This window comes from Dryas octopetala, chromosome 2 (assembly GCF_963921425.1).
Source record: "Dryas octopetala chromosome 2, drDryOcto1.1, whole genome shotgun sequence".
Taxonomy (NCBI): domain Eukaryota; kingdom Viridiplantae; phylum Streptophyta; class Magnoliopsida; order Rosales; family Rosaceae; genus Dryas; species Dryas octopetala.
In genome coordinates this window covers 1,144,630-1,158,152 of record NC_141367.1, presented here as the reverse complement: position 1 = coordinate 1,158,152, position 13,523 = coordinate 1,144,630, and the positions used below count along the sequence as shown (strand labels likewise).

General features: G+C 34.4%; 1 protein-coding gene across 1 annotated transcript; it reads right to left on the bottom strand.

Annotated features, from left to right (window-relative positions):
- Positions 1-319: 319 nt before the first annotated feature.
- LOC147292363 (glutathione-disulfide reductase) lies at positions 320-11,368 on the bottom strand. The gene is made up of 17 exons (XM_086230506.1): positions 11,255-11,368; positions 10,696-10,864; positions 10,533-10,597; positions 10,309-10,378; positions 8,246-8,317; positions 7,501-7,704; positions 6,992-7,065; positions 6,816-6,899; positions 5,929-6,016; positions 5,725-5,806; positions 4,814-4,887; positions 3,896-4,003; positions 3,702-3,766; positions 2,721-2,834; positions 2,232-2,331; positions 1,311-1,364; positions 320-747 (listed from the first exon to the last, which is right to left on the bottom strand). Exons 2-17 carry the CDS (start codon positions 10,834-10,836, stop codon positions 652-654), a joined length of 1,491 nt encoding a protein of 496 aa, XP_086086632.1. The 5' UTR covers positions 10,837-10,864; positions 11,255-11,368; the 3' UTR covers positions 320-651.
- Between the last annotated feature and the right edge of the window lie 2,155 nt (positions 11,369-13,523).

The following is a 13,523-nucleotide window of genomic DNA, read 5'->3' as shown; positions in this document are numbered from 1 at the left end:
TTTTTGTTTAAAAAGATCGAGTCGATATGAGTCAAGATTGAGTTACCCCCATCTTGACCATATCTCAACTAGGACATAATCCAAAACAAATTGACTATGTGAACTTAAAAAAAAAAAAAAAAAAAAAGTTATATTTTTGCATCTCAACCATTCCACGTATATTTAAAGGATTATTGTCATCAAACATCATTGCTTTCAAGGTTCACATTTCTAGTCAAAAAGGAGGAAGTAAATTACTCGTGCAAAGAATGACTTGAACATAAATGCATCCATTTATCTACAGTGTCCTTAATTTCATAGATAGCAGCAGAAGAGGATATAAAGCACATTAACACTATATTAATAGATATCATATCATGTAATCGAATTTGGGCCAAACCAGTGGCCTTAAATGAATTTGTATCACATCAGGGAATAGAAATGGAAAGATCAACTGCTATGGTAATTGCATCTTCATCTATCATCCGAACATATACTGCCCAATTTAGATATGTGAAGAAGCTTTATTTTTGACAAAATTCAACCAATTTCAATTTCCCAATATCTATGTTTCCGTTGGTGAATGTGAAACAACTATGTAGGCTTGGGAGTACAGGACTGTCTCCTCCAGACCTTGTGTACTTTTCATTTTTCATCCTAATGTATGCATCCTTATAGATTTGTCTTTGGTTTGCTACCTGCAGCAATACGCCTTGTCACCGAACGCATTGTCACAAATTCCTCTGCAGCAGAAGGGTGTATCCCTACCTGCACAAGGAATAAAAAAGCTTTTTCAGTATAAGTGTAGCCACAAGGTAAAAACATGCGCGGAAATAAATTCTCAAAGTAAGGTGACCATTTACATTCTCTTCCAACATCCGGAACCTAACAGAAAGGATGGTTACCATCTGTCCATCTCTCCCCTCCCTCCCCCATTTCTCTTCTATCCCCTGAACCATGTCTTTTTCTTTTTTTCTTTTTTCGGACAGACCCTGAACCATGTCAGGGGGGTTAGGTAATGTACCAATGCCTCCTCTCCCTCCCAACCCATGTTTATCGTTATCCTTATACAGCAAATGCATTTATCCTCGTATGGTGAAAAATCTATGGGTCACTATTTTATGTGCATTAGTGCAACACACTGTTTTGTTAGCCAAGAACAAGACATTAAAGGGGCAAACACTATATTCGCTACTGTATAGCCATCACCAGAAGTCCAAGTAGGGTCAGTGATCCCAACATAAATCAAACCCAATCAAAGTGGGTGAGATTTGAAAGTATAACTCAGAAAATGAATCATCACCAAGCTCTAAAATAGAGGTACAACTTACTGTACTGTCGAATTGTGCCTTGGTTGCTCCGCACTTCAGTGCAATAGCAATTCCCTGTATAAGACACCAAAGATAATGTGATTCTCTGAACAACAAAAAGATGGTGAAATTAAAAGGAAATGGAGAGTACTATACAAAGCATTTAGCTGTATAAGCTCAAGCAACACAATCTCTCAGCGACATGGTGAAAATTAAGCTTTATTTTGCAGGAACTGATAACTCATATGATTCTAAAATCAAAAGACCTTAGGGCAGTCCAATGCAAACTAAACATACAAATGAAAATATCAAAAGATTATACATTAAATTATCCCCCTTATTCAAGCAACATATAGAGTCAATTACTGATCAAGAATTGTGCAAATTATTAGAAATCTTTCATAGCAAGGAAATGATGATGGCATTGCAACACCAACAAAGAAAAAATTAGAAACACACGCGCGCACACAAAAAAAAAAAAACAGACAAGCAAAATTCATTTTATTGCTGAGTATAAATTGGACTGGTTAGAACCAGGAATTAAGGATAGACAAACCACCCCTTTCATATTGTCATATCAACTTAGTAGGTTCAGCTTCAAGTGAGCAACAGACGAAGCCACTACGAAGTAAGAACCAGTATTTTGAACATTCAGCTCTCTTAGGAAATTCATGCAATGGGGCAGTGAAAATTCAGGAAATCAAAAAATGTGTATTCAGCATTCTGATGTCAAGATTGCACACAACAAAGCCACAAAGTGAGAGATACAGACAAAAATTTTCTAGATTATCTTTAAAGAAGGAATTAATGCACTTTATTAAAGCAAGGCCAATTATGTTCACTTGATAAGTTCTTTTAGAGATCAAATTACAACAATTGCAAGCACAACACAGAATTTCTGACTGATTTATTGCAGAGTTGTACAAGTGAAACAACATATACCTGCAGAATCTCAGGTGCATCTGGCCCGCACATGGATGCTCCAAGCACCTTATCCGTCTCAGCATCAACAACAAGCTTCATAACTGACTTTTCTTGTCGTCTGGAAAACAAATACAATAAAGTTAATGCTTAAAACACCAAGCAAATGGATTCCAGATTTTGTTCATAAAGAGTAACTAGAAGTTTGAGTTCAGTTTAACTGATAATTAGAGGTTCAAGATTTTGCTCATTCATTGAAGTTAGAATTTTCGCCTATATATATATTGTTCAAATGATAATTGACCCCTCATGTTAATAATCTTATTTGTGGCAAGCACAAAAAGTATCTGAACTCAAACTTGATCATGGGGACTCAATTCAAACCAAATAAAGCACCAATTGTAATTCTGGAGTCAGCATCTGTATGGAGACATGCAGTAAGTCCAAAGATAGCATATCTTTGCTAGACCATGACCTTATTTAAAGTAAGACCTCTTAAGCAGTACATACCCAGATACAGTGTTCTTCATTGGATTGAAGGTTGATGTGAAAACCAATACATCACCATTGGCTTGTTCTATTGCCTCTTCTTCATTAAGGCCCACGACAGAAAGAGGTGGTATGCTACAAATCAGAAGCACAAATTCATTAAGAAAGAAATCAGAAATGTGTGATTATCATAAGATTGCCTTAAACACAAAATGAAATATCCATACAGCTACTGAAAAGCCAATATAAAATGGGTGGACATGAAATGTCTAACATGACCAAAGGCAAATGTTACACAGACCACTACTTAATCATTGTCAATATGGCAGATTTCAAATTCAAAAACCAAAACAAACAACCAGTCTAATGTTTGCACTTCTCAAGAAATGCTCAAACATTTATCTAATACAATAAATCCAACGCTTCAAAGAGAATAAAGTACTTTTTTTCAAATAACAAACAAGTAATTCAAAATACAATCCAACTTCTAGGCATTCCCCACATTTAGTAGAAGATTTCCACTTCTTAATGAAACCAAAAAAAAAAAAAAATGTTCAACTCATCCTCTTTTCACCTAACATAATTTCTTTAAGTTCTGAATTTTCCAGCATTCACATTCGGATCCACAAGTATGTTTTAGATTTTCATTTGAGTTAAATATGTCCAAACAAAATACAAGATTAAAATCCTAATGCATCTTCAAATCTTGCCTTCCTTCAGAAAAAGAGAATGACCAATTATATTGATCCATGTGTGCTACTGCATCCTGGAGAAAGAACAAAATATCGAACACCAAATTGATCTACCTTAACATGCCAGTTCTAATGCATTCTCAAGAAACATAACAGATTTCTGGCAAGGATCACCTATGAGTTAAATTATTCTACAGATTGCATGAGATCATTAAGTGTATTTGTTGTAACCAGCTCCACCATATAAAGGAGTGAACATTAAATACAACAGAACAAAAAGGCACCATTTTTTAAAAGGAGAAACTGTTACCAAAAAACTGCACAGGGTATATGTCTGTAATCTGGTTTGCTAGGTTCCCCACCAAAAACAGTTTTCTGTAGGAAATATAAAATAAATGAAGAACAGCATGAAATCCACTGCTTTTTGAAAAAGCAAAGAACCAAGGGAAAAAATTTACACAATCCACAAAAAATTAATGGAAAAAGTAAAAGAAAAATACATACAGCAAAGCATGTTCCCTCCATTAAAGCCACAGGGGTAAGGTTTGCTCGGTTTGTAACATCACCAACAGCCCATATGCTAGGTATGCTGGTACGTGAATACTCATCAACCTGGAAGAGAAAAGAAAGCCAAGACCTATATGTTATTGTTTATGGCCACATTACATACAAACTATTTATGAGAATGGTAAAGAGAAAAGAGAAAAGGAAAAACAAGGTAAGATACATTACTATTATCAACAAAGTCAACTCTATATGTATTTTATGGTTGAAGAAAAAACTGGGTCTTCAATACATAAAAGAGGAAACTATAAACTCCACTAATAGAAGACTGCCCCCAACTGGTCCTTTACACAACCCTTTTTAAAAAGTATGTCATTGGCGGCATAATGTAATTTACAAACCCCAACTTGTATCTCATGCATATCTCTCAAAAGCCAATAACTCATTCGTGTTACACAATCACAGACACACGCCTAAAATTGATTGGGATGGAACTTGAGAATAAAAAGTTATGATTTAAACCCCTACCTGCATATTAGAAGATATATGCATTACCACTGAGCTTTGATAGTTACAAGGATTTTTACAACAGAAAGGAAGATGGACAACAGAACCAAAGCAGAGCTATTAGGGTTCTAAAATTACGGGAACCAGAAACACAGCCCACTTGCCTTCTCACAAAGCAAGGGGTGGGGGGACTAAAATATTTAAGAAAACTCACATTTACAAATACAAATTAACGACATAAAAGATATTAACACCTGGATTAGTGGTGAATCAAGTTCACAATAACTTCAAATGTCTAGAAAAGAAAAAAAACCACTGCAGAACTAATACTAAAATCTACACAGCCAAATCCAATTCAAAAGTAGAAACAAATGACAATAAGCAGGAGATGCAAAAGACAAAGCTAGTAACCTTCACAGCTCCTGTTGCATCCAGTTTTACACCTACAGCTTCCAAATTCAACCTCTTTGTATTGGGAGCCCGACCTATCATTTATAAAATAGACCAAGGTAAAAATCATAAAGAGAAGATATCATGACAATGTTCACCTCCAAGCTCTATGTTATGAGAAACAAAAAAAAAGTTTATACTACTAGTGAACCGATTATTATATGTATGAATTTCATGAAATCCCAAGATGTCTAGATATATGGATAATTGGATATAAGAATACCACAAAGTAGTGCAACTGTCAGAATTAATATAACCATTTAAATGCAAGATATGCAATAAGGTATAATCATTTCAAATACCTAACTAAAATATAAAAAAATAACATGCAAGTGAAATTATATGTTTAGACTAAATCATATTCATGACTTACATGCAACCTCACATAGATATTATTATCCAGATTAACCTCTGACATAGGCTCATGTGATAACTACATTAACCTGACAGAATCTCATTAGACAAAGCTTTACTGATACTATGCGCTAAAGACAAACAAAAGCAGATATCAAATGTGCAATCAAATAAGTTCTCATAATATGATCAAATCCCAAAAGCAGAGTTTTACTGCCATGGGTCCGCATCTTGACCCCATGGTTCTTGTATCGTACGCGTGCCTTAAACGGGCCAAGCCCGTGCCACGGAACAACCCCCCTCCCCCACCAATTCATGTTGGACCCATGTCATGCTCATGTCAGCCCACTGTTTTAAGCCTCTAGGTATAATATAATTAAAAGTAAAATGAATTGCAAACAATAAAAACTCCATCCAACAAACATAACCTTGATACAAGCCTGTAAGTTAACAAGTAGCCTAACTTCTAGCTCCATTATCAGAAATCCAACTAAACAGGTCTGTAGTTACCAACATACCAGTAGCAAACAGTACAACATCTGCTATCAGCTCTTCACCATGATCTGTGATAACTTTTATGCCATCCTCTGTTTTTATCAACTGAATATACAGAAATATTTATTAGTACAAAGATCAAACAGAAGTAAAGACTAAAAAAGCAAGAAATGATTAATGACAGCAACAAAAGTAAGTCTACACTATTTCCTATTGAGTCAGAATACCTCAGTCAAACTTGTCCTTGGGTGTAAATTAATGCCCCTTCCTTCAAGATTCCGTGCAACCACTGCCCTCATTTCATCATCAAAACCTCTGTAGTAGAATAATGCCATATCTAATTGAATCAGAACTGCTACTGTGTCTTTCACAATAATTTTTAACATGGAATAGGAAACATATACTCAGAATGCAATTCACTTCTCAAACATAAAACAGCAAAAACTTCCAACTATCAAATGCAAGGTAAGTGGAGCATCATCAAAAACTAAATTTACTCTCTTTTGAACAGGAAGCTTTGCAGGCAGCATAAACAAGCAGGAAAAGTGCAATTTTATCTTTTCCATAGAGAGCAGAAAAAAAAATTAAAATAAAAAAGCGTTAAGTTTCTGTAACTCATGTTAGTTTAACATTTTATACCACACAACAGTTCAACATTATAGACCTGCATTGTCCAACTTCAGCCAATTTCAGCCCCTCATTTCCTGTCTTTTCAGTTTTCTTCTCTTTCCCCATGGGCATACAATCTCTTTATTCATAACAATGGTCCATCCACTAGGAATTCACCATGTTTAATGGTCCAAAAAGACGTAAACTTTTTAGCAAGGAAGTTACAGTTTTCAACGTCTATTTCCTTCAACTTCAGAATCATTCCAACATTTGATTTAATAAAAGTTTGAGCATGACAAAAATGTCTTGCTGTGCAATAAGAAAATGTCCAAAAAGCCAGGAAAGTTAAATATGAAACTCAGCTCCCAATAAAATGCCTTGGGGCCTCACACTTGTAACAAACATTAAATAATACACATATAAAATTTCAGTAACTCCACCGTCAAAATCAAAGAGCCTAACAGTTCACAAATAGAAAGAGCAAACAATAATCCGAAGTAGCAACCTCAATGGAAGTTCCTTTCTGATTAATAGATCCACGGAAGCACCCATCCCACGCCATATTGAAGCAAACTCAACCGCAATATACCTAATATCAAGAGAGGATAATGGAACAAGATCACAAACATGCTAAGCAGATAAAATCAAACAAACAACACAAATGAAGAGATTAAGACAAACCCGCCCCCAAGCACCACAGCACGTCTAGGTAACTCCTCCAAACTCAATGCTTCATCAGATGTTATAGCCAATTCCTGGAAAAGTCAGTCAAAATAAATTAGAAAGAGGAGAATATGTGTCTAACAACAATAACAGCACATCTTAGAAATCATATTTGAATGCTCTGACCATGTTCAAGTACTTTATCAAATTTAGAGAGTACTTCCGGTGTAATTGCAAATGAAGGACAGTCGACTACTATCAACATCAACTCTACTAATCCAATTGGGATTACAAAGGGCCTGTTTGGCTGTGTTTTTATTATAAAGAATGTTCTTTTGAGTGTTTCAAATTGTTTTGCTTTCTTTGTAATGAAACATAAAACAAAGAAAAAAATATCACTTTGATGTTCAATAAATTTTCCTTTCGTAACTGCATAATGTCATAAAGCACAATCAGGCCAAAAAAAATCCTAAGGTACACACAATATTTAGTATATCAATTCAAATTCCCAAGTGCAGAATAACTACCTGACCAGGAATACCAGGTTTTTGAGCCCTACTGCCAGTTGCAATCAATATATGCTTCGCTGAATAGCTCAATTTAGTGCCATCTAGCTGTGTCACCTCAACTTCATTTGGACCAACTATCTTACCCTCTCCTTCAAACAATTTAACCCCAGCATTCGACAATAAGCGTTTGTAGATTCCATTTAATCGAATTATCTCCTCCGTCTGTTTAAGAAAAAGGGCAAAACAAATATTATTTTCAAGTTATTATCACGACTTAATAAGTAATAAAAGGCAATTTAAATGAACTGGGGAGAAAGTGTTTCTGGATTCCAGAAGAACATTCATCAGATAAAAATTTCTAAAGCCAAACGTAGGTATTTACTTCGTATGGAAGTTTGATTGTAGGAGTTTCCAAAAAATTAAAAGTGAAAAAACCCACAAGAATGTGTATTATTTGGTGGACTTCTTGTTCGCCCCTGTTATACTGTCCATTTTCTACAATTAATTTTCTCTGTTCTTTAAAATAAAAATAAAAGCAAGTAGCCTACACATTTTAACTGCAGTTGAAATTATTCAGAACCATACATTTTTTGAAGGCTTGTTTTGTGATTATGAAAACAATTAGCCCAAGCAACAAGAAATTCCCAATAGCTATGCAATAATTTTGCAAGGCAACCCACATGTAGGTTATTCTGCTAAAAGATGTTTCAATCACATAATATAAAGTACAGTGAAATTTACAACTCAAATGCTATGCTCCAACCTTCTTATGCAAAAGTTTCTTCCAGTTGAAATCAACTCTCTCATTCACTTCCCACCCATAATTCCGAGCATCCTACAATAACAAAACCAGTACACACATCAGACCATATCTTTTAATGAGAAATAATAATAAGATATAAACATCGGAAATAAAGAAGTGAACAAGCTGTCCACTGGAAATACATAAATAAAAACTAAAAAACCTCCACACGGAAAACCTCGCAATGTGCTAGATTATGAAGAAGATCAATAATTTGAGCATCGACTAAATTGAGTGATCAATCTGTTTTTTGTTTTTTAGCTGAAGTGTTTGATCACATCATATGACCACATCCCATCAGACACGTGAGTTTGGGGAAAGGGAAAGTACATTCATCAGACCATTTAACATAAACTAAAACAATATATATTGAAAAGGGGGGAGGGGGAACCTTCCTATCCAATAAACATAGTAAACAATGATTGCAAACTATCAAGTATTAAAAAAAAATTTATTTTTGAATATCTTAATAAGCAGAGTAATCTATCTATCAAGCATAAAACCGAGCTCCATCCCATCCTTATAGGAAAGGTTGAATTTTACTGACTGTGAGATGCATCCTAGAATCATGAAATCTCCTACCCTCATTTGCATTTCCATGGGTCACAGATCGCTACGTCCACCACTCAATGACAAGTTTACCTTATAGAACACTGAATTGTTGTGGAACTTGAAGGTACTTTTTCAAACCAAGGATTTGCATTTTCCACAAATCCTCGCTTCTTTATTGATAATTAACCTTAAAATTAGTCATATTGATGAGTTTACTGAAAATTACGGTATTTTATTTCAGTTTTTTAAGTGCTAATAGCAAAGATTTTCAGTATTAACCATGTTAAGTCTGTTTTACAACACTATTATTTTCTAGATTGAAGGTTCAGTGACTAACTATTCATGACATGCAATATAGTTCTTATATTTATCCGATATAGTTCTAGATTGGAGGGCAGCACTTAGATAGATGGATTTTGCTTTATGAGGCCTAACTCTATGTTTTTCTTTTTGATCTTTTCTCTTAAATAATGGACATCTTGTCCATTGAGTGTATTGCTTTGAGCTTTGATCAATAAAAAGTATCTTTCTTCTCCAACAAAAAAACTATTCATGACATGCAAACTCTGTGGAGCTTCAAATTTACATTAAGAGTGACCATTTTCGCCATTAAAATAATTTCTACAACATTTATATAACCATTATTTTCATCACAGACATTCATAACTTTTGATGCCACCACTACCACCATGCTCATTGTTAATGTTGATGTTTCTATGAACAGCACAAGTAACTGCCTATGCCACCATATTGTGATTGTGTTTATTAAAGCTTTTAGGATCAGTTGGCCCAGTTGAAGCTTTTAGGATCAGTTGGCCCAGTTGAAGCTTTTAGGATCAATGGTAAACCAATTAAACTTATAATGACACCCGAGCAGGAGGACCAATATTTAAGGTCCCCTTTCTCCACCACATGCTCTCTCCATTTAGTTCAAATAATACAGTGTTGCGCCCCACTTGTGAGGGAGAGCCTAGGCCAATGCCTAAACAGTGTGTTAAAATTTAAAAACTACTGTCTGCCCACTTCCTGAAAAAGCTTCACATAGTTACATGATACATCAACTAATCACCTCCAAAATAAACACAATTTTGTTTCAAACAAAAAGTTTGAATAAGAATTATTCAGGTTTAAAGTTTTGAAAATCAGGCATAAATCAAAAGGTGAAGAACAAAATTGTAAAATATATGGCTTTCAGACTTTGGCATTCTGTACTTCTCAGAAAATTTCAAGTTCTATAAACAACACCTATGGGATTGAATAAAGTCAATCCATAGGAAACATGTCGAACTCAAGAATCTAAACCCACATTGGTTTTAGTACAAGGAATAACAAAATTCAAAACCATTCAAATCCTAAAGGTCAAGAATTGATATGGTCAACTATCTAACTTCACCTACATCTTTTTCCACTGGAAAATAAGAATATCAGACAAAATAAACAGTTTCAACAAAAATACTCATAAAATATCTCACCTCAATTTCACCACCAAAAGCTGCTCCATACACCAAAATTTTTTTGGGAACACAACCACGAATTACACATCTGAGAAACCGAATTTGCAAAACAAAAATCAGAACCAACTTCAATTTCCTTTCTCAGTAAGAAAGGCAACTTCAATTTTCGGCAGTCATATGGTCACAGCAAGGTGACAGGCCACCAGAAAGAGTATTGAATTTAAGAATTTTAAAGAACTTACGTTCCACCCACTCCTCCAATTACTTCAGAGCTGATCGGATGAAATGGAAGCTCGCATATCGCAACCTGTGAAATGAACCCATAATATATATGCTTCCGTTAGAGAAAGCAATGAGTGAAGAAAGCTCAAAACAATGTTAATGTGGGGTTAGCTGGTTAATTACCTTAGCTCCAGAATTAGCTGACAATCTGGAGGCACGGACACCACCACTTCCAGCCCCAATAACGAACAAGTCGAAGTCATAGTGGGCTTCTTCTTCATTAGGCTTGCTCAGCTCACCATCAATTAGCATCTTCCTCGCCATGATTATTATAGACTATATCGAACTAAATCTACAGAAACCACAATACCATCATCAAACAAATAGTTAAAAATAAAATGAAATTAAAGGTGCATAAAGCAGAAAAGCCAACACTCTGTTTGGCTGCTGAGAAAGTTTTGAAAAATTTTGAAGCCGATGAATTTGATTCCTTTTTGTTCAAACCAAAACGCACCCGAACTTACCAATTAAGAGTCCCATAAAATGAATACAGAAATTAAGAAAACCCCATTGAGTAGGCGGTTAAATGCATGAGCTTTCCACAACCACAAATGAAAAACTGAATAATAATAATATATATATATATATACATAAATAGGTAGGTTTCTTTAATTTGTACATAGAGATTAACAAATTTAAAACTTTGTGTGGGTAATCAAAGAAACGGAAACGTGGATCGTACCAGAGTGAAGAAGTTGGAGACGGCGAAGCAAGTCTGGTGGTTTTTAGGGTTTTTAATGTTAATATAAATGGAAAATTGCGAGATTGGTAGCTGCAGAAGTAAAGAGAGACCGACTAGGGGTGGGCATTTACTACCGAAATACCGAAACTGAACCCGTACCATACCGTACCGTGTTAATGTTATACCGAAAAACAATACCGATTATATACCGTACCGATACCGTACCGTACCGAGTCTAAATCGGTATGGTATAGGTATGAAACTTTCAATACCGTGAAATACCGTACCGTACCGATATATTTTTAATTTAATTATTTAATATTTTTTTAATTGAGTGTTGCCATATTAGTGGCTATTTGGGCAAGTCTATAGACTATAATAGACTTGCAAGTACTATTGCTCATAATTAAAGTAGTGTTTATTGCTTGTTATAACTATTATTGTGTATTTGTCTTGGTTGTTTGTAATAAGCCATAAGGCTTAAGTACTAACTATTATTATGTATTTGTGTTGACTGCTTGTAATAAGCCATAAGGCTTAAGTAATACTATTGTTTTTGACTGTTTTTGACTGTTTGTATTTTGTAATAAGCCATAAGGCTTAATTATTTTGGCTTTGAGGACTATCAAGTTGAGTTTTGTTTTATCTTTTGGTTGGGAAAAAGTATTTCTTTTTTGTTGTGAAAAAGTATTTCTTTTTGGTTGTTAAATATTGTTTTTTGACAAAAAAAAAAAAAGAAGTTTAAAATATTGGTACATACCGAAACCATACCGAACCATACCGATTTCATAGAACACTGGTATGGTATGGTACGAGTTTTAAAAATGTCCATACCGTACCGATACCGTACCGAATAAAAATTTCGGTATGGTATCGGTATAGGGCTCATACCGTACCATGCCCACCCCTAAGACCGACAGAGAGAAAGGGAGAGATATGGGTGAGAGCAGAGGACTCAGAGGAAGGAAGATGGAATCAATGGTTTAATGTACAGTCAAATGCATGACATTTAGTTGTATCGCTTTTCTCAATTTTGACTTGTGAGTTGTGACTCATCATCATAATTCATAATTCATATTTCATAAGCCAACATTTATGTGTTTCCGATTTTCCTACTTTTCTTTTATTCTTCTTTGATTCTTTCTAACCCATTAATTTTCTTATTTAGGCGGTTTGGCACTAATTATTAGAAGCGTTTATATTCAACAAAAAGCGTTTATATTCAACAAAAACACTTATACTCATAAGTACATATAAATTTTTATAAAAAAATTCAAGTGTTTCATGCAAAAACACTTGAAAGTGCTTCTCAAAAAACTATTTAAAAGCGCTTTTATAATCTAGAAGCACTTTTATTTATTTCTGTCAAACGCAATCAAAAGCATTTTTACTAATTTGAGATCACTTTTACCAATTTTAAAAACAGTGTCAAACGTGATTTTAAGGTTTTCTCCTATTTTCATTTTCAATCCCAAAGTATTTGTAAATGATCATTATAACTCTTAATAATCTTTTTTCCTAGAACATTAACATTTTTTTAATCCTATTAGCTTTTTTTTTATAAGAAGCAACTTTATTATAATTTGAAAGCATATAAAAAAACCTTTAGGGTTAGCTCAAGTGGTAAAAGTAAGTGGGTAAGGATTAGGATTAGGGGTGGGTCGGTGTCGGTAACCGAACCGAAACACCAATATCGACCTCCGAACCGCCACACGCCAGAATGACCATATTCAATGTCACCACCACCACCACCGAAAATGTCAGGTTCCAATAGCTTCGAAATCGATTGGGTTTAGTCAATAACATTTGGTATCATAGAGAAAGAAAGAGAGAGACAGGGGATGGTGGTGGGCCAGTGGCTGTGGGATGGTTCTGTTAAATCCAACCGAATCGTTGGTATCAGAGTTGGCACATGATCGGTTTTTTTTGGTAATTCGGAGAAAAAATTCAACCCTAATTAGGATTAGGATTAAAATTAGATTAAATTAGGGTTTGATTCCTTCTAATATAATTAAAAAAAAACATGTAAAAAGAATTTGAGACAAGCACAACTCTATTATTATTTTGTATATATTACCATTATACACATACTATGATTTAAGTTGATCATCAGTATTACTACATAAACATGTCACTTGATATTAGACTGACATTCAATCATTTTTTGTGATTTAAAAAATTATTTTGCAAGTTCATTATTATGGGAGTTTTTACAAAGGATATGACTATTAACTAGTGATGCACATTATTAGTATAAAAAAAATTGAAA